A 26,204-nucleotide genomic window follows, 5' to 3' on the forward strand; every position below is an offset into this window, starting at 1 on the left:
GAAGAAAGCACTTGAAGCACTGTCCTTTAGTTGGATATTGGAGGCACTTCGAATGTCACGAGGTTTCCGGCATTTCTGAATGCGGGTAGATTTGTGGCTGACACAACTTCTACGTTCAATTTGCGGGCCTTCTTGCCCAACTGGCACGATATCGATGTCTCAACGTATACTTTCAGGTCGTTGCGGTGAAGACTGGAATGAGACAGGAAAGGATAAAATTGCAGAATGATTCTATATTCTCATCAATTTAGAACTGTAAAATACTTTCAAATAATTTCAAATAAACCAGTAGTGATGGTTATGAGAAGTTATGAAATTGGGCTGAAATTAATTTACCATACAGCTGACTAGATTAGCTTGGCAATCTTGCTCTCTCTCTTTTTGACTGGCCTATCCCCAATGAAATGTAAAACATATTGTAAAACCGTAACATACAACCAGAGAAAGGACATTTCCACCGTTTAGTCCTGGAGGTAGGAATCAACGCTAAGACTGCGGTGGACACATGGGGGGCGGGAAAGATCAAGAATGAGATGAAATAAATTCAAATTCAATCATTTTCTAGTCAGCATTTTGAGACCGCAGTAATCATATGAAACTCCCATTGTTTTTACTCATCTAAAAACCCCAATTAGCTGAGATTCTTCAAAATCTCACGTACTATAGTCTTAATAATATCGCATATCCTCCGAATAGTTTTTTTTAAACTGAAAATAGTCATAGATCCGATTAAATTTGTCAGAATTAAGTTCACAGAAGAATAAGGGCGTTTTAGAAGATCTCGTGTAATGCCAGATCTTCTTCTAAAATTGAAAATTCGTAATAAGAGCACTAGGAACGGTTATTATTAAAAAGAAAATTATCTAATTAGTTGTGGTGCTACGGCATGATCGGGCTGAAATTTTAGTATGTTATAGCTGCACTTTTATATCAGGAATAAAAAGCAATAAGTTCCTTGGATATCCCTTATCCAAGGGGTCAAAATTGAAAAATTGACCGGCATCTATCTTCCGTTTTAATTAAAACTTTGACCTAAAAAAATGATGTTCCATAATGCAATTTGACTAAAATTTAAAGCGTTGTATTTTTAAGGCTATGAAGTTTCCAAAAAGTGAAAGGGATTCACTGACGTTTCAACTGGAAGCGGTGATACGGGTTCCAAACGAAATTCAATAAGTATGGTGACGAAAGGTCTCACAACATATTACAACTTTTTAGAACATTTGAACTTCATATGACCGACAATAGGGGCGCCACAGTACAAAAACCATTTTCCATAACCCATAACCACAATTATCTTAACACCCGCTTAACAGATCTTGACGATTACTTCGGCGTAAAGGACATTTAAAAGTCCCATCTCATTAAGGACTAATTGGTAGCGATCTGGCTGATGAAGCTGCGAGGCAAGGAGGGTGTTCCTCAGTTGTCCAAGATGAAATGACAAGAACAGAAGATTGGTTCGTCGTTGCTAGATGGGAATGTGTAAGTCAATTGAAAATGGTGTAGCACGAGGACGAAGTCGGCAGATATTGTAATTCAGTCGTATCAGATTGTAATGTACAACCATGGTTAGAATGATTACAGAAACAGAATAGAGAGACTATTGTTATATTAAGTCGATTGATTTTGAACCGGATTAAGACTACATTTACACAAGATAAACATAGTCGATCATTTACTATATGAGCGATGTAATGTATATGAGGACAGCCACCATGTCCTCTTCAGGTGTCCGCAATTTGTGGAAGGCAGAGACAACCGTGTTGCAGTGCTGCATTCTCTAGCCTCTAGGTTAGAGACCTATTAGCACTGTGTCTCGAGCGCAAGCTGACTGGACCTTTGATTATGATATCCAGGTTTGTTAACCCTTTAACGACGAGACAATTTTTACAGACTGAAAATCAACAATGAAAATTAAACTGAGAAACATAATCAATGATAAGTCTTACATCTAACCTTGGAAAGTCCAACAGAATCTGATTCGGTGTATTTTGTGCTTATGAACGATAGAGACAAAAAGGGGCCCAAAAATTTAAGTAATTTTTCTGAAAATACCAATGAATAATATTTTTCGCTTTAATGAAAAATATTGCGTATGAGTATTGTAGTTTTTATTGCCAAAAGGATTTTGCTTAAAAAAATTGTAAGTATAAAAAATAAATAAAATCAATTATAAATTTGAGAATTTGAAAATTCGCCATTTTTGAGCTTAAATATTTACTACATAACAAATAGCTAGAGACTTGCAAACTCAAAGGATTTAATCACATTCAGGTTTTCAAAGGTTTTAAACGTACCTAAGTGATGACTCCAATCTAAATGTCCTTTTTTATCCCCGCCCTTCCCCCTCTGTACCCAGGTTTCAGGCCCTCTAGGCCTATCATGACCGAAAACCTACACGGTGAAACAATTTTCAGTAATGCCGAAAATAGACACAGGCTGATCCTCGAGAATACTCAGATCGAAAAATTTGGCGGTAAAGGATCAGCCCAAACTATAACACACTGAGGATTTAGGATCAAGGATTAGCGTTTCCAGCATAAATTTCTATTAAATCTCCACACTTTGGTTGCTGAAGGACTAATTAAGTATGCATTATCAATGGATTTTTCGTACAGGAAGGTGCACTCTGACCTTCCCATTACTCTAATCTTAGTGCATTTTAAGATTTTGTGACATTGCGTATTACTCTCCACACCCAATTGACATTACGAAAAGGGCCTAAAAACACCCAAAGTGAAGTATTTACACCACTGGCGCTGATGTCGCCTAATCCTCGTAATTTCACTAGACCTCCTGAATTTAGAAGATCAGCCTGATCCTCCAAATTTTGGGCTTATCCGTGAGTGTATCGACATTAATCCTCATTTTTCGGGCTGATCCCTAAGTCGATCCCTGTGTCTATTTTGGGTTTTAGAGAAAAGTTGCCAAATATCAGCTTCTCTGATTGGCAAAATTATCCAATTGCGATCCATGACTCCGGCGTGAGCATGAGGGGGGTCATACTCAATAAGTCCACGCAGCTCCTAGCCTATACTGACGATATTGACATTATGGGGCGGAATCCCAGAGCTGTACAAGAGGCCTTCATCCAGATTGAACATGCGGCACGAAATCTGGGGCTACAGATAAACGAAGGCAAAACAAAGTACATGGTGGCCTCGTCAGAAGCAACTCCGGCAACATACACGGAGAGCATCGGTCAAGCAGGGTTTCCGGTGGGGGACTACAACTTTGAAGTTGTCAACTCCTTCGTGTACCTTGGGTCAACAATCACAGCCGACAACAACATCTCAACAGAAGTCCCAGCACGGCTGCTGAAAGCCAACAAGGCCTATTTCACTCTATCAAGAGTTTTCCGGTCCAGAACCTTAAGCATAAAGACTAAGCTACTGCTGTATAGGACTATGATCCTGCCAATCCTCACGTATTCGTCTGAGACGTGGGTCCTCACCAAACAGAATTGCGAACTCTTAGCCGCGTTTAAGAGGAGGATACTACGACTCTATAGACTCCGGTGGGCTGGTCATCTGGTTCGCAAGGATGAGGACGACCCAGCCTGGAAAGTCTTTAGGGGCGGACTCTATGCTTCGAGGAGATGAGGCCTACCCAGTCTCAGATGGACCGACGGCGTGGACCAGGACGCCAGCTTATTAGGGGTGCGGAATTGGAGAACAGTGGCGCATAACAGGTTCGAGTGGCGACGGCTCCTGACTGAGTCAGGCCAAGACCAGTAATTGGTTGTAGCGCCGGTTAAGTAAGTAAGTAAGTAATCTGTGAACAAACAAAATGGTTGTGTCTACCCAGGTCATACGTTAATTTGGACATTTGAAAGACCACTGGAAGTCAAGGACCACCATTTTTACTGCTCGCTCGAACCCAAAGAATGAGCAGTTACATATAGCAGTCAGCTAGTCGCCATCCTGGAACTTAAATGGTAAAAAATGTCAAGTTCTGGTCTTCAGTGATCCCCATGAAAAATACAATATTTCCAGACTTTTTTTTCCAGCCCTTCCATTCTCTCCAAACTGACCACTTTTTACTGCTCGAACTCCACGGAGAGAGTAGTAGATATAATCCCTCGATTTTGAGTTATATATATATATATATATATATATATATATATATATATATATATATATATATATATATATATATTGCGACTCCTTACCTTAAAGGAGTCGTATTTTGTTAGAATTTTGGAAATCTGAAGTTTCGAGTTTTTTTGGCGTCACGTTGTTTGTCCGTCCGGCTGTCGCCAGCTCTAGAGGCCCAACGGTTAGAGATAGCGACTTGGCACTTTCGGGGGAACCCCCCCCCCCCATAAGTCGACCGAAAGATCGTTAACTCTTTCCGGACCGCAGCATATGCTGCAAGCCAATTTCACAATTTTTTAATCAAAAATATCTAAGCTCAGGAATTAATTGAGGTCCTACAAAAAATATTTTACATTTGGACATCCTTATAGTTTGTAATCATTCACAAGAATAGGATTTTTATCACTTCTGAATAATTAAAAAACATTGTTTTTCATAGAAAATGCATATGCTGCTTTGGGTACTCAGAGTCCCAAAAGAGACGAAAGAGTTAACATGTCCCTCATTTTCCCCCACACTGAGGAAAACCGTGTTTTTTGGGGATTGCTCGAAAACGCGTTGTGCGATTTTTTTTTCATTTTTGGATATGCTTTAGAGATTACCCAAGCGGACATATCGTCCATATACGAAAATACCGTTGAATCATTCCTAATAACGGGTTTTCAAAGTGAAAGGTTAAAGACACTAGAGAGCGCATTTATAAAGTGAATGGGCTCGTGTTTGAGCTTGTTGGAAAGGTCTTGGAATTTCCGACCAAACTAAACCGGTTCCAATTGGTTTTGAATCGGTAATGAACCGGTTCATAACCGATAATAATTTTTGTTCAAATATAATTTTTATAGCACTTTAAACTATTTTGTGGAATCTATTGAGTGAGTTATGAATCGATTTAAATCGGTTGTGCACCGTTAAATGGTAAATGATGCGAAAGTACTTTTGCGGTATAGCATCTAAGTCGCGAGGTCGAGCATTTCGCAAAGCCTGGGACGCTTTGCCACCCCTTTTAAATACTCTATTTTTCTATTTGTAAATTTGTTACTCATCTTCAGGCCAAACGGTAAGAAATAGGAGCTTCCGATCTTCGGAAGACCCCCCTCATAAGTCAACCAAAGAATCATCGATCATCATTTTCAACCACTTATCTCTATTGTGGTCACGGGCCCATGACATCCAAATTAGTGGCCCACGCTATTAGCTTCTCCGCCACTTCAGGAACATGTTCGGGTTCGATCCCAAGGCGTTCCAGCAGGCAGACCTAGGACAAGGTGGCTGAATCAAATTCAGTATCTTGCCTCCGAACGCCAAGAATCAATTATATGATTTTCCCCCACCCCTAACCCCTCCAAAACCATGTTTTTTTTGTTGTTTGAACGAAAATTCTCTCGACTTTTCTCAAATGAGTCCCTTTGTTCACCAAAGTCAGGATTAAAAAAATACCAGTCAGTGGATCTGCTCAAGGCCTTCGTCTTGGATGGGATCACATTCCGGAAGCGCAACTTCGGGCACCGTACGATGAGTTCACTGATCAAGACAGGGCTATAATAATCCATTCCAAGACTGTCAAAATTTGAGTAATTTGTCACTTTATCTCGCTTGCCTTAATAAATTTCATTTTCAAATGAAAAAAAAATACAGCACTTTCAAATGTTGCAGTTCAATTTACTCATCGTTTTAGTGTGGAAAAATTGAATAGTTCCCAATAATAACGTTGTGACAGTACACAAGCACTTATTTATTATATCTGCTCCAAATTCAGCCCTAAATTGACTTTGCACTCCGAGTTTGTTCACGTTAAAATCTCACCTACAACAATCTTATATGGTCTTATCACTGGTTTTTCAAAAGTAATCCTAGTGCAATCTATTTTCTGTTCTCCCCTAATTCTAAGTGAAATCTCCAGAAAATTATCTGAAAAATCAATAAAATACTTCAACAAGTACTTACTCATAATATCTTTTGCAGACATTTCCCACGACTTCTCCCACTCTATCCTCATGCAATAGAGCCCCATTCTCTCCCTGGAGTGCCACAACGAGATCATTATTGTCCGGTGAATGGAATACTATTAACTGATCCCTGTCTGGACTTACACTGAGTCCCGTGAGCTGAAAAAATTAATTCCATATTAGCAAGAGGAAAAATCCTTTTCGTTTAAAATACTCACATCCCGAATGGCAATGGATCTCTTCATGTTGCGGAACTTCCCTCTAGCGTCATCTAACTTATAAATGGTATTTTCGGTGATGATGATGGCACGATCAGCTGTCTTGTTGAATCTGTTGAATTTCTTGACAAATCCAGAGAAGAGGATACTCTTGAAATTGTCCGTATTCATCATTGTCCTAGCACTTGCATTGAAGGCATTGTACTGCGTATTCTCAGAAGCTATTGAAAGGTAATTGCCCTGCCACTTGCGATTGAGCCCCAAATGAGGTCTCTTCCTACCCAAAGCATGGGCTGCAATGATTTGCAATCGAAGTGTTGGCCACTCTGATCTTGGATATCGCCTTAGAATCATAAAGCATCGCCACTTGCTGAAGATATCCTGAAGGATTTTCCTGGCATCGCGATGTACTAGCCTCTCACTCGGCCACTGAATACTCTTTCCATAGTCCGGCATATTTCTGGCATTTCTGAACAACTTGGCCAGACGCTCAATGTACATTCTGAGCCGATAATTCCTGTAGTATCGAATAATGGTCAAAGCAGCCACCATTTTCTTGTACTTCTGACGACAAAGCCATCCCCGGACGTGCTTCTGAATCAATGTCACAATATGCGGAATCATTTGATTTCGGTGCCGTTCTAGATCAAAAACTGTCCCAGGATTGCGAATGAAAATCTTAGAGCGACCATACTTGACATCGTGATGGAAACACTTGTCCTTAACCAACACCTGAACTCCCTCCTTGGCCCCAGCACCTCGGTAATTAGGCCATGTGTATTGAGAAATCATCTTGTAGCGTGCCAGGAACTTCTCATAAGTTTGACGATGGGCAAATCCCGCCCGTCGAACCCGAACGTTCTCCAAAAGTCCAAGGTATCTCACCTGTGGACAAGAATTTTTATACATATTCAATGTGAAATAGATTTGAATGGCATCGGTGAGAATTACAATCATAAGAAGAAGGTATATAAGAAAATGCCTCACAAAATGCCCTTTGAAAATTCCTAATAAGGGTTTTTAAGGTCAATTGTTAAAAAAAGTTCTAGAGCGCTTATTTCTCAACCGATTTAGACAAGTTTGATTTTATTGGAAAGGTCTTCGAATTCATTAAACTTTGACTGAGGAAATCTCAAAATTCCAATTGAGTTCCAAATTACCCTATTGTACCCTGCCTAAAAAGAAAAATCACGGCTTTCATGAGTTTGCCAAAGTCAATTCAGACTTTTTAGGAATTACAAGACCCTTACAATAAATCCAAAATTATCCAAATCGATTGAAGAACAAGCACTGTAGAGTATTTTTGACATTTGACTTTCAAACCCGTTATAAGGAATTATCAAAGGGCATTTTCGTATATGGACAATATTTCCATCTCTAAACAAAATCCAAAAGAAAGGTAAGAAGAAAAATGAAAGTTATGGTAATTATGCGAAGGTCGTGTTGTGTAGGAGTCTCTAATATCATAATTCGCTATCTCTAACCGTTTGACTTCTAAGTTACATCAAACGAATTAACAAAACCCTATTTTTCGGAAAATTGAATAGTAGCAAAGTAATGTAGGAGGTTTTGAAGCTTTAGTTGACGGAAACCTTGTACCTTTCATTTTTTTTTCCTATTTACTTAATGAGTCTGACTCTGAAAACACGCATGGGTCAAATTTATTAAGAAATACAAGAAAAATTCAAGTGGAACGATACATTGGTCAACCGAAGCTGCAAAACGTTCTTCCACAAATCGAATTAACGAAGTTAATAAAATTAGTTTCGATTAATAAACGTTTTTTTTTTCAATTTGATGTTACCTGATGAGTTACACGATCCGTGTCAAACTTTGATGGGGCCTTGATGTCATTGGGTTTTATGCATCGAAGATAGAATGGCTCCTTAGTCTTAAGCTGCTTCACAAGTTCCTGCATGGAACGCTGAAACAGTGTTCCAGCAGTCAGAGGTCTCTTGGTGATCTTTGAGATATCCTGAGCACCCTCTGGCCACATTTGACTCAGTAGCTGATCCTTAGAGCTATAGAGGAGTCTTTTGAAATCCTGAAATAGCGTATCCTTATTTTTCTCCAAAAATCCATCAATGTTGTAAACAACATCCCCTGCAAAATGTACAATTCTGAAGTCTTTCTTGTGATGGAGCTCCTTGTCCATCGGTTTCAGTTGTCGACTGCTGTAGTGCGGATGTGCGGCCAATTTCTTATCCATGGCCTCCAAAAGGATTTCATCATTGATCTTTCCAACATTCAGGCAAGCTTCATCCATCGTTGCAATGATACCCGTGTGTGGCTTCTCCACGAGATCACAAATAATCTGATTGTTAAAATACTCAATTGCCGTCCATTCAATCCCTTCCCGGCGATACTCTTCCTGTTCCTGCTGCAACACTAACTCAATAAACAACTGCTGCAATTTCTCATTGCAGTAGTTAATGCAAAACTGCTCAAAACTATTGGTGTCAAACACCTCAAATCCATAAATATCTAAGACACCAATTTCTCTGAAGTACCTCTGTAAATTTTTATCTCCTGGCGTCGCAATGCCCCGATTGATGTGTTCAATGATCCAATCAAATAGACGCTCATAAATTGATTTGGCCAGAGCGTCTCGTCCAAATTCAGCTTGAGAGACATTGTGAGTCTTTACCATTACATCCCCTCGGGCTGCTATCACTCGACTCGTGAGCGCATGCCGGAGATCGCTCTCTGTGACGCGCAGGAGTGATGACACATTCTTCAGGGCGTTCTGGTTCGCCACTTCAAGCTTGTCGTCTTCACCTGCAAATGATTAATAAAGTTGAAGTGGTGTGTTCACTGAATCAGAGCTCACACACCAATCTTCGCCCACATCCTATGCATGGGAGTAAGAGAGAGAAATAGAAGGAGACTTAATTGAAGCATTCTCGTGGGAAGATAAACAGGTAGTGCGTGAAAATGTGAATAAAACTCCCGAATAAGCGCAGAGTTTATGAACTGGATAAAGGCACCATGAATGTGATTACGTTAAGCTCTTGCTTATTTTGTCACTCTTTCCGAGCTTGAGGGACTTCAAGGAATGCACTCAAGCTTATTAAAAGCCATAAAAGCAGACGTTTCGAATTATTACAAAATTACATGCAAAATTTCAGTCTAATTAATAAAAAACGTTACATTAACAGAGTGAGGTAATTCATCAGTAACAATATGTATAATTTATTGATAAATACTGCACGTTGTTTAAATTAATCCTTTTTTTAAGTATACTTCTTTGATTAAAATATGGCTTAATTGATTCTACAATTTTGTTGTCTTCTATAACAAAAAAGAGCTGATAAATCGACCCAGGCTTTGCAAAGGCAAAGTGCCCGAACTCGTGACTTGGATTCTATACTTCAAAAGTACTTTCGCATCATTTACCGTTAACCGGTTCTAATTTGATTTGAACTAATTCATAAAATCACTAAAAATATCCGATAAAATCGTTTAAGAATAATAGAATTGATTTTCGGACAAAAACTGCTTATCGGTTCATAACCGGTTCACAATCAATTTGAACCAATTTGTAAATCTTAATGTACCTTAGGTGTATTATAATTGAATATCGGATAAAAATTAGTTATCTGTTCATAAGCGATTGGTTTGATCATCAGTTCAGAGGGCCAATTTTTATCACTCGCACCTGTTAGCTCTTTAGTGGCCGAGAGAAATCCACTCGCACACCCCGCAGATTTAAATCCTTCAGTAACGACTTCTTTATAACATAAATAAAGTAATCGTTACAAGTACTCAAGAATCTGCGGGGTATGCAAGTCGACCTCTCCCGGCCATTAAAAAGTGACGGGTGCGAGTGAGGAGTTTCAAAAATTTGCCCTCAGGTGTGTCAAGAATTCCAAGACCTTTATGAATTAAATATTCTGAATTTTACATTTTTGAATTAAAGAAAAAAATATTACGTTGAAAAAAAATAGAGAAAGATATGCTTTTTGTTTTTGTCTATTTTGATCCACGTAACCCCTTATGGCCTCTATAGTCTATACACTAGGAGCAATTTCTTTAAAAAATGCCTTTTTAAAGAAAATTTCCCCTTGGCTTGTAGGCAGAAACGTCAGTTTTTTTTTTTTTTTTTTTTAAAGGCAATTTTTGACGAAAATTGCTTCCAATGTGTAGACACCATTAAGGGGTAAAAAATCAGAAGTCGATATATCATTATATATCAGATAATAATTGTATATCACAAAATTAAAAGATTATTCTGCTCTCTCTGTGGACTTCGAACAAAAGGGACAGATAATCCTAACCGGCTTATGTAGGTGAGATTCTTAACGTGAGCTAACTCGGAGTGCATGCAAATTCGATTTGATGCTGAAGTAGGGAGACGCCATTCAGTTATCTTGAATCAAATTCGTGAAATTATACAAATTTTGTATTTAAACCAAAATATCAAGGATTTGGATGAACTGACAGAAAAGTGATATGTGGGTGAAATGTAGACCAGAATGTACTCTATAATTTTCCTATAGAACATGATCTCATCGATTACTCAGAAGCCAAGATAAGCGAGGTTTTTTGTTTCTTAACTTGTTTTTTCATCCAGAGTGCCCCAAGTAGTGATTTGTTGAACTTCAACTATATCAAAGAATTGTTGTATTTTGTGGGACTTTCCATTTAAAACCATATTTTAAGTGTCTTTGTGGAGTAGAGGCTGTCAAATTGGCATCTGAGTGATTTCAAAGCGTTATTATGGGAAAAATCAATTTTTTCACACTTAAACGGCAAAATCGGAGTGATAGCGTAGTCTGAGTGGAAAATGATATATGGACGAAATGTAGAGACAAATGTGCTCTACAATTATGTCGAAGTAATCATCAAAATCGGTTCGGCGACAGTCGAGATAATTGAGGTTATGTGATATTGAAGTTGGTTTTTCGACTGTGGCGCCCCTGGTGTTGGTCCCACGAAGTTCAAATATTCTAGAAAGTTGTAGCATTTGGTGAGATCTTTCGTTTAAGCCCACATTCATCAAAATCGGTCACATAGAACCGGAGATATGATTTTTTGAATTTCGTGAACTTTGACCCCTCATATCTCCGGTTCTATTAAAACCACAGCGCACATACGCACCATTTTGGAAACGTCCTAGACTGGACTACAACATACTAAAATTTCATTAACTTGCACAATGCCGTTTTTGAGAAAAGTGACTTTGAATTTCGATGAATTTTGACGCTATCACAGCGCCACCTGTGGTGACTTTTTGAATTTCCATCTGAAAGTGCTCATCGAGACGAAACCAAAAAGGTAAAATTTAGGCCGCTATGTTAGTTAGAACCGGAGATAAAGGCCGGTCAATGTTCGAACTTTGACCCCTTATAGCTCGGGTCAGGGGTTATGGATCGACTTAAGGTTTTTTTTGTTTGATAGGTATAATCAACGGCTACAACATACTAAAATTTCAGCCCGATGCACAATGGAATTTTTGAGTTATTTAACTTATAAGATTTAAAAATTTTCTTTTTAATAATAGCGCCCCTAGCGGTGGTTTTATGAACTTGCGATGTTAGAAGGGGAAGTGGCATTTTACGAGAGCTTTCCAAAAAGCCCTCACTTTTTAAATTCTGACAATTAGAACCGGAGTTATGGCCATTTTAAGAAATTTTTTTTGGACCCTTATAGCTCGGGTCAGGGGGGTCGGGGTACCTTAAGTTTGGTATTGATGGAAAGCTCTAAGGCCCAGCTATAACATACTAAAACTTGAGCCCGCTCGATGCCATAGGGGCGGAGCTATTGAGAAAACAAAAAAAGGGGGGTCTTCAAAATGGCGGAAGGAGTGGTGGGGGGTGGGGGGTCAATACACCAAGTTGCAATTTTCACCCGATATATAACCTTTGCCGAAAACCGCAAGTCAATATCTTTTTTAGTTTAGGAGCTATTAAGCTCCAAAGAGCGGCCGGCCGGGAACGTAAAATAGCCACATATATATTCGTGATCAGGAAGTGCTGAAACACATTTTGGCCAAGTTTGAGGTCGATCGGACGACATGAAATTTTGTTAGGATTATAGTAGGTGAGATTGTTAAGAATCTCACCTAATAAAACAACAGGAAAAATATTAATAAGAAAGGGACAGATAATCCTAACCGGCTTATGTAGGTGAGATTCTTAACGTGAGCTAACTCGGAGTGCATGCAAATTCGATTTGATGCTGAAGTAGGGAGACGCCATTCAGTTATCTTGAATCAAATTCGTGAAATTATACGAGTTTTGTATTTAAACCAAAATATCAAGGATTTGGATGAACTGACAGAAAAGTGATATGTGGGTGAAATGTAGACCAGAATGTACTCTATAATTTTCCCATAGAACATGATCTCATCGATTACTCAGAAGCCAAGATAATCGAGGTTTTTTGTTTCTTAACTCGTTTTTTCATCCAGAGTGCCCCAAGTAGTCATTTGTTGAACTTCAACTATATCAAAGAATTGTTGTATTTTGTGGGACTTTCCATTTAAAACCCTATTTTAAGGGTCTTGGTGGAGTAGAGGCAGTCAAATTGGCATCTGAGTGATTTCAAAGCGTTATTATGGGAAAAATCAATTTTTTCACACTTAAACGGCAAAATCGGAGTGATAGCGTAGTCTGAGCGGAAAATGATGTATGAACGAAATGTAGAGACAAATGTCCTCTACAATTATGTCGAAGTAATCATCAAAATCGGTTCAGCGACAGTCGAGATAATTGAGGTTATGTGATATTGAAATTGGTTTTTCGACTGTGGCGCCCCTGGTGTTGGTCCCACGAAGTTCAAATATTCTAGAAAGTTGTAGCATTTGGTGAGATCTTTCGTTTAAGCCCTCATTCATCAAAATCGGTCAAATAGAACCGGAGATATGATTTTTTGAATTTCGTGAACTTTGACCCCTCATATCTCCGGTTCTATTGAAACCACAGCGCACATACGCACCATTTTGGAAACGTCCTAGACTGGACTACAACATACTAAAATTTGATTAACTTGCACAATGCCGTTTTTGAGAAAAATGTCTTTGAATTTCGATGAATTTTGACGCTATCACAGCGCCACCTGTGGTGACCTTTTGAACTTCCATCTGAAAGTGCTCATCGAGACGAAACCAAAAAGGTAAAATTTAGGTCGATATGTTAATTAGAACCGGAGATAGAGGCCGGTCAATGTTCGAACTTTGACCCCTTATAGCTCGGGTCAGGGGTTATGGATCGACTTAAGGTTTTTTTTGTTTGATAGGTATAATCAACGGCTACAACATACTAAAATTTCAGCCCGATTGCATAAGGAATTTTTGAGTTATTTAACTTTTAAGATTTAAAAATTTTCTTTTTAATAATAGCGCCCCTAGCGGTGGTTTTATGAACTTGCAATGTTAGAAGAGGAAGTGGCATTTCACGAGAGCTTTCCAAAAAGTCCTCATTTTTTAAATTCTGACAATTAGAACCGGAGTTATGGCCATTTTAAGAAATTTTTTTTGGACCCTTATAGCTCGGGTCAGGGGGGTCGGGGGACCTTAAGTTTGGTATTGATGGAAAGCTCTAAGGCCCAGCTATAACATACTAAAATTTGAGCCCGATCGATGCCATAGGGGCGGAGCTATTGAGAAAGCAAAAAAAGGGGGGTCTTCAAAATGGCGGAAGGAGGGGTGGGGGGTGGGGGGTCAATGCACCAAGTTGCAATTTTCATGCGATATATAACCTTTGCCGAAAACCGCAAGTCGATATCTTTTTTAGTTTAGGAGCTATTAAGCTCCAAAGAGCGGCCGGACGGCCGGCCGGCCGGCCGGGAACGTAACTTAGCCCCCCATATATTCGTGATCAGGAAGTGGCGAAACATATTTTGGCCAAGTTTGAGCGCGATCGGAGGACATGAAATTTTGTTAGGATTATAGTAGGTGAGATTGTTAAGAATCTCACCTAATATTTTAGACGTGGTCGTAAAAACTATGAAGGCACTTATCAAATAATAAGCTCCACTGCTCCACCCACAAGTTATTGTAGCTCATGCCCTTTATACAATAATAATATAATAAAAATAATAATAAAGTGGCACAACGTCCCATAGAGGAACCAGACCTTCCCACTAGGGGAGTTCCGGACATCCATTATTATTTTTTTTCTTATACAGGGATGGGGTTGTCGGTCCCATGCCCCGTGGAATCAAGTGCAGTGAAGCTCACTGGATGCAATTCGAATACTTTTAACGCCAGAAAAATTCCTGGTGACCTAAAGGGGATTCGAACCCGGGACACTTGCATCATAGAGCGAGTGCTCTACCACTTGATCCATTGAATGCCCGCCCCTTATACAAGCTGGTATATATTTGGTTGAAAGAAGCGCATTAAAATTTTAATATCCAATATTTATGAGCGTGGTATGATAAAACCCTAAACCTAAATTTCAATTCTCAAATTTTGGTTTCAGAATTCACTCGAAGAGGCACCTATTAAAAATAGACCACGCCCCTATGAACTTTTCTTTAAAATCTTTCTCACGTATCTACGATTGTGAGGTCTCGGGTTCGAGTCTGACCAGCTACAAGAATTTTCAGCTTGATAGAAAACGAATGAAGTTGTAATGCCAATTCATTATTAGGAATGAACCGCCTAAAACAAGAGAGTTTGGTACAGAAATGAGTTTCAATATTGGAAATTCAGTCGGTACAATTACTCAATAAATGCCACTAGTCCAAATCCGAGGCTGATTTATCATTATATGAAGCGGTTCCGTGTGTGTTTAGACCAGGTTCATCGCCTTGAGATTTAAGATAGAATGAAGGAATGGGGAGTGCATAACTGACCCAAATGTGTGACCTGGGAAAAAGGAAGTAATCGACCCATAGACAAATCCAAATTAAATATAAAAGTAGAACTAAATTCTGCTATACATTTATATAGTATTTCCTCGTAGCGCCACGCCCCTTCACTAAGAGGCCACACCTACTTAAACATTATCCCAATCTGAAAACTTCCAATGTTATAAAAAAGTAAAAAGAGGATGTTTTTTTTTTAAATTAGGAATGTGACAAAAATTAACATTTGAAATAATACAATTTAAAGTTTTTTTTTTTTCAATTTTTAGTTTACAGGCGTGGCCTATTTTTCGCGTTTAATATTTGTCTTATAATTCAGTGCAAATTAAAAAGAAAGCGCACCTGACAATTTTTCAAGGGGAACTGCCTAAGAGAATCAACATTGACTTCTTACAATATATTTCATAACAAAAAATATAATTTTGGAAAAATGTTGGTAACATCTATTAGTTCTCACTCTCTCTCTCTCTGTTATTCAGAATAATAAATTCTGCATGTAGTTCTTTTACACATAATGTCCACTCTATGAAATTTCTTAAATAAAAATCCCACAGCAGAAGTAAATTATTCATGAAAAAATTCTTTAAATAACTATCACTTAATTTTTTCCACATCTTTCCGCTCCGAGAGCATTTCATATGGAAATTATCTAATCAAGAATGTTGCTGAAATGGTATGTTCTCTCCCACAGAATTTCTCCGACCCAAATTCTCTCTCTAATACAGTGCGCAATCCCTCACTCAGGTTACCAATTACTAACAATTAGATCAATTATCTGTTTTCAATTGCGCAAGAAGATGAACAAATAAATTGACTGTACTCACTCTTGAATTGGACATTTCCGAGCCAGAGGATAGCTCCGAGGAGTCGCCAGATGGTCTGAATCTCATCAGCACCGAAATGGAGGGATGTTAGGGCAGCCAGGGTGGTCTTGAAGTTGGCCTTTTCAGTGGGATCCACTGTACCCTGACTCGTGTAGTGAAATTGGCTAGGATTGCGTGTTAAATGGAGATCTTTGAGTTCCTTGTCACTGGCACCATTAAGAAGTTGGTAGAAACAATGGAAATTTCGTTCACCAGGCAATTGCTGAATAACACGGGATTTTTCCAAAAGATACTTTGTCACAACACCACCAACAGGATCTGCCTTGAAGTCAAATACAATCTCCATGTACTTCCCAAAGCGACTTGAGTTGTCATTCCGATTTGTCTTGGCATTCCCAAAAGACTCTAGCAGGGAATTACTCTGAATCAGGACATTTCTCACTCTTTAATGATAAAAAAAAGAAAAAAAAATATTTCAAATATCGCACACTGTGAAATTTGCTGCAATTAACTTTTTCAGAACTTCAAATGGCAAATTTATTATTTTTACAGACTCTTTAAGTTGTCTTCTGGCCATCCAAAACCACAAAAATTTCCATCCTCTCATTTCATCGATCCGCTCTAAAAACATTAATACTAATGGAAGAATTAAGGTTGCTTGGGTACCGAGTCACAAAGGTATCCCCGGTAATGACAAGGCGGATATGGAAGCAAAGAAGGCTGCAAATGGCGAAGCCCCCTCTATCACTGATATGTATGGGTCCCGGTCAAAATCCCGAAAGCCAAAATCCCGAACGCCAAAAACCCGAATTCTTAATAGTGTCATAGCTACTCCCACGATTGTACTCCCGCTTGCTGGAGGCAAAGGAAAATCTTCTGTGTCTTGGGAAATTATTCTAAACATTTTCCTCCATATAATTTCATCCTTTTCAGGATTTTAAAAATTCGGGATTTTGGCTTTCGGGATTTTGGCTTTCGGGATTTTGACTGCCACAGCACTGATATAACCAAGAATGGAATAAAGTCTATCATCTTGAAAAATTAGGAGGATAAGTGTTCTGAGTGGGTAAGAAGGGAAGTACAAGGCTTTACTGCAACTCTCTCCCTAAGCATAAAAGGATTTTCATTAGCTCCAAACACTACAAGAAATGAAAGTACCACTATAGCAACGCTCCGAATTGGACACACAAGAATAACGCATATATACAAAATGGAACGTAAAAACCCACTTGTATGTGAATTTTGTAACGAAACTTTAGACATTCCCCATATTCTTAACAATTGCCGAAAATACATTGGACCAAGAAATAATATTCTAGGCAAGGAATCAATCCATACAATCGATACAATCCTTCTTGTGTAACCCTATGGGTCACAGTAAAATAATAAAATTTTTACAAGATGTTGGACTACAAAAAGAACTATAATATGCCCCTGATCGTTCCGACGGGTTGACCGGGTGGTCAGTGACTACGGTACCTAAATAACTAAATATTATACAAACTATAATATAAGTGACTTTCCATAAAATATACACAGTTCTAAATTCACATGAGAACAAAAATAAACAAAATTTTGCATGCACAAAAGCAATAGAGGAAACACACTGAATTCAGCGAGCACACAAAACCAAAGGCGATATTAAGAAAGCCTTAAAAATTTAATAATAATAATAACTTTTTCAAATTGTTGCAATACGTTCATTTGAACCATTTCATTTTTCTTGTTTTTCTGTAATTAGTTACACATTCTTTTCGCACTTTTATAGCGAGAATTATGAAAAAAAATTATAGTTTCTTTTTTTTTGCAAGAACGGAATAAACACAAACCTCTGAATTTGGGCCTGACTTTCAGGATTTGTAATAGCTGCAATGTACTTCATAATAATTTTCGATGCTTCTGTCTTTCCGGCTCCAGATTCCCCGGAAATGATAACACAGGTGTCACTATTCTTCTGCTTTATGGCACGATAGGCAGCATCAGCGAGAGCAAAAATATGTGGGGGATTCTCAAAGAGTTCCCGACCTAAAAAAAAACAACAACAAACCATGACTCTCAATATTCTTGCATTTGTGCAAAGTTCCCCGTTTTAAAACACTCCACAAAACCCCTCCAACAAACAATAAATTTCGAAGAAACACGATAAGATTAGAGGACCGTTAAGAAATTACATCATTTCCCATTAACTTGTCCAATAACTCAACAAATGAGCTATTTGATAAAGCAATGAACTACAATGTTGAAGGGAAATTGTGCAGAAAATGTCGAAGAACATCGATATTTTTCTTTAGAGTCCTCTTTTTGCTCAATCATTGCCATTTTCTGTCATCTTTTCCTCAGATCCACTCAATTAAAGAAAGTGCTGCTAAAATTATCCATTATTTACTACTATTTTCAAGATCACAAAGAAGTAATTTGTAACATGTGAGTGATATATTCTTTGAGAAAAATTGTTTATTTTTTACTAAACATTTCTCACGTCATGGTTTTAAAGAAAATTAGCATTGCTCTCCTATAGACTGCGTCAATTAAAATGATGAAAAAATGTTAAAATAATAAAAAAAACAGTTGAAAAAGAGAAAAAAACATATATACTCTGAATTTATTTTTATACATACATTTTTCTGTTACGTACCAAATGACGTAATCAGACTTTCTTTGAATTTAACACTTTTATCAGTATATAATTATGTTTTTCTTATAGGGGAAAGCTTTTAGGCTTCATACAGTGGTGGCCAAAATAATAGGACGCCTTTGTAAAGTTTATTTTTCTTTTAAATTTTGTATCTTTTCCCAACTTGCTCGGAAAACTCATTTTTTTTCCTAATGGATTTGACCTATGGCCCTTATATTATATATTGGGTTATATATTGGGTGAAGTTCAATAAATACATATTGAAAATATGATTTTTTTGAAGCTTGAGTCATCCGAAGGTAGCGCGCTTATTATATGAGAAAAATATGAAGTGTTAGCAGCCATAGTGTATGCGAAGCCTAAACGCCTTCCCCTAGTACTTACATTTTTTTTGAATAATGATAAACGTGCAATGTTTTTTTTAAAGTAAGTAATAAACCTAATTCATCTTAGGATGAATAAGATTCTTAATTTGAGTAAAAAACACACGCGTGTAAATTTAAATTAAATCTGTAACTAAGTAAAATAAGCAAAATATAATCCAACATAAATGAGTAATGTTGAAATGCTCCCCAAATTGTTATGAGATGCAATTAAAATCATTCACAATTCGTTTGTGAGCTAAATGGAAAGTGAGTGAATTAGACTAAACTAATATCCTTTTCGTTTCTCTTGCATATTGGTTACAGTGTGAATGAAAAATGAATTGCACAACTCGTTAATGTATAAAAAAGGAAATCTTTAGGTCATAATATCACAATTCGAAAAATATTTACAAAATAGGACATCTTTTACAATAAGAGATTGATCTTATAATCTTGGAACCATGTCATAAAATATTTTTTAGAATCAAGGGTAAATAAGTACGGTATGGGAAGAAACTTTGAATGGAAAATCGTTTGATTGGCGCTAATCAGTCGTTATGATTAACTGATCAGTTTCTATGACCGTTTCATCGGCACCGATCAGTCTACATGATCGGCTGATCGACGCCGATCATTCGCTCTGATCGACTAATCGATGCCGAGCAGTTACTGTAATAAGCTAATTGGTGCCGATTAATTTCCATAATCAGCTGATCTACACTGATCAGTCGCTCTAATCCTAATCCATTAATCGGCGCCGATCGGTTTCCAGGATCGACCGAACGACGCTGATCAGTCATTTTAATCGGCTAATCGGCGCCGACCTCTCTCCAAGATCGGCTGATCGACAGCCATGGATAACCGTGACTGTTAAACCCGTTAAACCTATTTATCTCTTGTTCACACTATTTGGGGTGAGGCAGTAAAATTTATCTTCGCCTCCATCATAACGCTGGTGACGAACTTCATAAGAAAATAGGTTTTAAAATTTTAATAAAGGAATATTTTGACACTCCAATAGCTCGAATACACGAAACTTTTCAAATTCAATTAATAATTTGGAAGCTGATCACCAACCTTGAAACGGCAACGAGCGCATGGTAATATCTTCATCGCGTCGGTTTGACCAGAAAATGCATTAGAAAAATATTTGGATTTTTTTATTGGCAAGCAAAAGATAAAAGTATTAAATATCTGACTCAATAAAAAAAACCCCAGAAAAAAGGTTTGTTCCGCAATTCATACTCGTAGAAATTCTCTAATATTTAATCCAAATGTCAGCTTCATGGACCACCTCTGGTATAAAAAAAAAGAAGTCGGAAAACAATATTATTTTGCCATACTATTATAAAAGGCCCGATACTCACTTCGGGATTTCACCCATTCGGGATTTTGGCCTGAGAAGCCAAATCTGCTTCAAATATTTTTTTTTTGGATTTTCGGAATTTTGACTTTTCGGTATTTTAGCTTTTCGGGATTTCGTTTCGACCCATTCAGGATTTTGTCTGTTCGTGATTTTGGATTTTCAGGATTTTAACTTTTCGGGATTTCAGCCAATTCGCGATGGCGATTTTGGCTTTTCGGGATTTTGGCTTTCGGGTTTTTGGCCGGCACCATCAATTAAGTTGCTCAATATTGATATTTCTTGTTAAAATATTATAAAAAATGTATTCTTTTATCTTAGAACATAATGAACTTTAATATTTTGATTATTGGCATTTTGGTTCAGCGTTCAGCCTCTTCTTTGAAACCCTCAGAGCATTTCACTACTAAAATAGCCCACTTTTGCTCTGATTGACATAAGGGACATAAGTGTTCTCGACTTGGTTCTCGAATATTACACTATGAATTGAGAACGCGACAAATATGCCATATTCTGAAACCCAATGAACTTAGATTTAAAATCTTAGCTTATTATGTCCTAAACAGACTCAGTGGTAAACTGATGGGAATGCAGTCTAATCATTGTTTTGATTATAATTACATCGTCTCTCGGCTTAAGCCGTACAACATAGGACATTACTTTTTCAATTATGCAATACTCTACACCACTCCGTGAGTTTACGTATTATGTTCCACAATTTCAACGTGTAGTTCATTTTGTGAGCAATTTTCTTATTAATATTTTTGTGACTAAAGTGTAACGTTTAAGAATTTTTGGGTGTTGCTTTGATAAAGTTTTAGCCATATCAAAAAAAAAAAAAAAAAAAAAAAAAAACAAGAAATGAAGTAACAATTGCAATAGATGAGATAACTAAAAATAAAAATGGCTATTTTTTAGAAGAGAAACGAAGATAGAATTCGTAGAAGAACCTCTCAATAAAATTCTTATCAGTTTTAAGTGAGAAATGTTTAATCACACCCAATACACTTCTGAATAATTTTTCAATGACAAATATATACTAGCTCGATATATAGTTCAATAGAGGCATCCACAAAAGATCTACATAGCTGATAAGAAAGCAACTGATAGTGCATTTGAAAATGAAATCAACTTACCTTTGTACTTGTTAACGTTGTCCGACCCGTATATGTTCATCTCCCTGTAGGGATTCACAGAGACACAAACTTCACCGATGTACGTGTAAATCACATTCGCTTGGAATCTGTCCGGAAAACAAGAGGGGACCACTATATTGACTTGGACGACTTGGACAATGTTTCACCAAAAAAAAAATCTGATCTCACCTTTTCCGCAGATTATCGACGATTTTCTCCTCAGTCAACTCATCGAGGAGCACAAGATCGTGCACCCCGACTTGGGATTCCGTGATGACCATGGTGTGGGGGCGCTATTTGTCAGCTGGGGAAGAGAGCTCCGCAGGAATATGAGTCACTCAATCAGGAAGGCAGTTTCTTCGTGTGTTCCACCTATTGAAGGCAAAAAAACACTCATCACACTAAACTGATCACTTTGCCCACACACCTTTAATATCTCTCCTAGTCTTGCTGATAAGTCTGTCTTTTTTCTTCAAATGTTATCAATACACGATTTCTTTTTTTTTTCTCCTCTCAACCACCGGAAAATCTATCCACTCTCGTGCGAGTTCACACCTTGACTGAGAAAACTCTCTCGCACGTCTTCAAGTTCATGCGGTATGATTGAGTCATCTTGACTGTGGTGCACGAGATTTCTTAGTAACTTAATGGTCAATTGTGAATATTTTTGTTGTATAAAAAAGGCGTCCTCACATGTCTGTCGAATATATTAAAATGCAAGGAAAAATTAAATGTTTGTATAGTAGAATTTCCCAGTAGAAGAATATTTTAATACAAAAAACAATTAAAAACTATTAAAACTCATATGAACTTGTTAATACATCAACAATATAGAACTTCTTTGAATATTCTATGAATATAATATATTATATTTTAGCAAATTGATGACGCGCAAACTCTCGTATTCGCACAAAAAAGTGAGTCACTAAAACGAGATTTATGGATTTGTGATGATAGACTCTGTAGAATATTTCAGGGTTATTCACAGTGAAAACGATGTAAATTCTTCAAGGCATCTAAAAAGTAGTAATTTTTTTTAGGCGGCGTCATATAAAGTGATGTTGCCCTTCTTTTCCATTTTTATCCCAAATAACAACCAGTTCTTTCAGCAGTATCACAAAATTGATTTGAAAGATCTAACTTTTCCATATAAAAAAAAGTAATTCGACATAATCTTGGTAATATAGATTTTCCAAACGAAGATCAAAACTGTTAGATAAAAAAGATTCTGTTATGCTACGTTTAATGCTCAATATTTAGATCATGTTGACAATAAAAAAGCAATATAATTAACAAGACGGATTTTTTGAAAAGATTAGAAGTGTTATTTGTATTCAAAAGCACAATTTTTTGCAAAAATAAAAGTTTCTTTTATGAGATTGAAGATAACAATGCGCACTGAATTCATATTAAGAATGGAATCTTTCACTATAAAATTCATGTATACTCTTAATCTTTTTTTTTATTATTATTTTGGAACTTCTACACTATTTGTAAAATTTTGTAGATGCATCGTACTGAATTTCTATTATTGTAGAGCGCCCTCTATTTTAGTTTTCAAAGCAACCGACAGTGCTTTTTCTTATTTATGCCCAGCGCACAATGACTTTTATTTTGTAAACATGTTTTTGACATTGCAATGAGAGTGAGTGAGATCTAGATCTAGTCATCTTGCTCACTCCAATAGAAAATTTTGAAAACATGTTTACAAACAAAATTTATTGTGCGTTGGGCATTATTCTGAAATTGTTGCAATGGGACAAAAATTTAAAATATTCTATATGAAGCATCTAATTATCTAATATGAAATTAATTTAAAGAACTTCATTATTGTAATCCTGGAAGCCCTTTTTAACTAACTAAAAGTGTCACGGAAGGGCCATGTTGCAGTCACTGCCATTGATCCAATTTAAAAATATATATATATTTTGATATTTTTGCTTAGGTATATTTTAACATTCGGAGCCTCAGTCATTTATTTTCCGGTGTCTGAATCAAAAATTTCATCTACTTGGTCACTCTATCTAAAGATTTGTAACTATTCGATGTTTTCATCTTCATCAGAATCGTAAAAGATGCTTTTTCATCGAGCATTTGATGATCGGTTTAATTCACTAAATCACTAATTGAGAAACTAAAATATATATATTTTTTTTACATTTGAGTAAACTTTTATCTGACAATGTTCTAACTGAAGATAGAATGTTCACAGATTTAGGTCCTCACACATTTTAAGAGATGATTTAGTGAACAATTTTCTTATTAATCTTTTTGTGAATAAAGTGTAACATTTTGAAATTTTTGGGTATTGCTTTAATAAAATTTTAGCCTTATCAAAAAACAAAAAACGAAGTGGCAATTCAATAGATGAGATTACTTAAAAAATAAAAATGGCTATTTTTTAGAAGAGAAACGAAGATAGAATTCGTAGAAGAACCTTTCAATAAAATTCTTATCAGTTTTAAGTGAGAAATGTTTAATCACACTCACACTCAATGACCCAATACCCTTCTGAATAATTGAAGAGGGAAAGGGGTAGGGGGAAAATGAGGGGCATGTTAATGATCCCAAGGTCGTCATATAGGGGGGGTCCCCCGAAGGTCCCAAGTCTCTATAGCTATCTGTTTGGGCTCTACGCATAGTAATCGCCGGATGGAGAGACGGACAAACAGCGTAATACGCTTAACTTGGCTTAACTTCTCCAACTTCTTATCAACCAAGATTTTTCATAAAATTTTGACTTTGAATTGTATTATAAAACCCAAATAATCTATTGGATTCTAAAGAATCAAATTAATTGTTTGTTTTTAAGATTTTTGAGACTTTCTAGAAATGGGTTAAACCTCTAGTCTGAAGACGGCCTAACATCATTTCTCTGAAGTCGTCTGAAACATAGAGATATGTTGAGAAAGTGATCCTTGTGGGGTGGAAATTTTGGGGGTGAAAAAATCTGCGGAATTTGAATAGTAAAAATATCTATGAAGGGAACATAGGAAGCCGCTATCAAATACAGATCTTAAATCCTTATTTATTATGTCATTAGACATTGAAAGATTATGGATATTCTATCTCGGCGCAATCAATATCGAAATTGCTGCCAAAAATTTTTTTCAAGTACTTTTTTAGTCCTTCAATTGCTTAGAAAAATACCCCAACAGAAATGGATTGGAATACATTTTGTTGTTCTTCTCTCGCTTTGCAGAAAGTTATGCAAAATTTTTGCTGGAAATGACGTGTGGAAAATTTCACATCGCGTCGGTTTTGATAATATTTTCCCTCATTCTCTTTTCTGATTTCATTCTGGTTGGCAATTTGGTTCCTTAGTTAGTTGCGTTACCTAAACAAATGGATTTTGCCATAAAATAATGTAAATAATTTAAATTCAGTAACCATTAATTAAGATAGGCGTTTGGCAGAGGCGCCCCGTGCTTCATTAAAAAAAATAAAATTTTGTTCTTTTCAAAATTAAATTAGTCTGTAAGAAACTATTACTTCCAAAATATGAATTTTTTATCTTCAGTATTTCTAGTATATATTGACCTAGTGGGTTAGTGGTCAGTGCATTAAATTCATTTATAATTCATTACAACCGACATTTCTTATTAAAGTGTAACTCTCTTACTTAGTAGAAGGATTCAAATCAGAACAAAGAATTAAAAGAAGTAAAATATTATCAATATTGAAATGATGTCAAACTAAATAATAAAAATAAGAATATATTTAAATAATAAATTAATTAATCATAATTAGTAATAAAATAATAATAATAAATAATTGGTTTTAACCGCTTTAAGAGGACTTTTAGATTAAATTTAGTAAATCTAATGATAGGTTACAATTGCAAAAAATATTTAAGTTTAAATGAAAAAAAAGAAAATAAAGCAAAAATAATAAAAAAAATCTTTTTACTGCTGGCGGCAGGGTAAAACAATTGTGCTTAAAACGGATTAGAAGGCGTGGCCTAAAAGATTATGGGCGGAACATAATCGGAAAATTTTCTATTTCGCTTTCTGAACAAATATACATAAATTTAGTGTGCAAACTCTTATATTGACGACTCACAACTTCCAATAAGAAACCAATTCGATTTTTATAAAGCCAGGGCATTTAAAATTTAAATCCCCACTATACGTGATGTGCGTTAGCGGTGTGTATACCATCTTTCCCGCTCTTTCCTCTGTAGTTGGCAAACAAAACCGCCTGAGCAATTTTTGTGAGCAGACAGCAGAGACACAAAAACTAACAAAATTTATTACATAAAACTTTTTTCACATTTCACAGTGATTTTTCAATCGGAAAACGCGCTTTTTCGATTTTGGAATCACATCACGTAGGGACTCTTCACAGGTTTTTCGCACCTTTGAAACCTGTAACCGGAACGATGAGTCACGTCAACAAAAAAATATGTAACACCCAAAAAATCCCTCCTTTTCCCCCAAATACTTCACTACGTGATTGACTCACGCACGAACACTGGAAACTTACGGAATTTGAGGGAGAGAGTCTAAAAATAGCCTGGAAGCGCTATAGAGTAAAAAAAAGAACTGTTCACACAAAAATCAACTTTTGGAGACGAAGTGACTCGCACACTTTTTGCATCACATTCGAAAGGGAAATTGCCACTATGCACAGTGAACTACAGCGTTCAGAGATTACTGAAGCCTTTCTCAGACGACAGAAAAGTGTTTGGTGGGAATTGTTAGACTTACTGAGAGGGAAATGTTTAAAATAACAGCCGGTGAACTCAGCCAGCGGAACGATGAGGTGTCAAACACTTCAACTGTTTTTCTAATGTTTTTCAAC

General features: G+C 36.8%; 2 protein-coding genes across 6 annotated transcripts in view; both read right to left on the reverse strand.

Moving 5' to 3' along the window:
- LOC129801718 (rhodanese domain-containing protein CG4456) overlaps nucleotides 1-26,204 on the reverse strand; it is an 887,636-nt gene that overhangs the window by 319,768 nt on the left and 541,664 nt on the right. The window lies entirely within an intron of this gene.
- Nucleotides 27-26,195, reverse strand: LOC129801673 (unconventional myosin ID). Of its 5 annotated transcripts, none has more exons than XM_055846941.1 (10): nucleotides 26,111-26,191; nucleotides 21,829-22,098; nucleotides 21,591-21,773; nucleotides 21,402-21,508; nucleotides 17,732-17,927; nucleotides 15,903-16,345; nucleotides 8,069-9,042; nucleotides 6,265-7,149; nucleotides 6,045-6,205; nucleotides 27-192 (listed from the first exon to the last, which is right to left on the reverse strand). In XM_055846941.1, exons 3-10 carry the CDS (start codon nucleotides 21,680-21,682, stop codon nucleotides 27-29), a joined length of 3,024 nt encoding a protein of 1,007 aa, XP_055702916.1. In that variant the 5' UTR covers nucleotides 21,683-21,773; nucleotides 21,829-22,098; nucleotides 26,111-26,191. The 5 variants fall into 5 exon arrangements, with proteins under 5 accessions (XP_055702916.1, XP_055702917.1, XP_055702915.1 ...); XM_055846942.1 differs by having other exon boundaries at nucleotides 25,887-26,122; XM_055846940.1 differs by lacking the exon at nucleotides 21,829-22,098 and having other exon boundaries at nucleotides 26,111-26,195.

Source organism: Phlebotomus papatasi, chromosome 2 (genome assembly GCF_024763615.1).
Source record: "Phlebotomus papatasi isolate M1 chromosome 2, Ppap_2.1, whole genome shotgun sequence".
Classification (NCBI taxonomy): Eukaryota; Metazoa; Arthropoda; class Insecta; order Diptera; family Psychodidae; genus Phlebotomus; species Phlebotomus papatasi.

Coding starts and splice junctions, on each gene's coding strand:
- LOC129801673 (XM_055846940.1), bottom strand. CDS start 21,682: ATGGTCATCACGGAATCCCAAGTCGGGGTGCACGATCTTGTGCTCCTC. Junction 21,509..21,590: donor GTCGATAATCTGCGGAAAAG/GTGAGATCAGAT, acceptor TTTTCCGGACAG/ATTCCAAGCGAATGTGATTT. Junction 9,043..15,902: donor CGGAAATGTCCAATTCAAGA/GTGAGTACAGTC, acceptor AATCATTTGCAG/GTGAAGACGACAAGCTTGAA.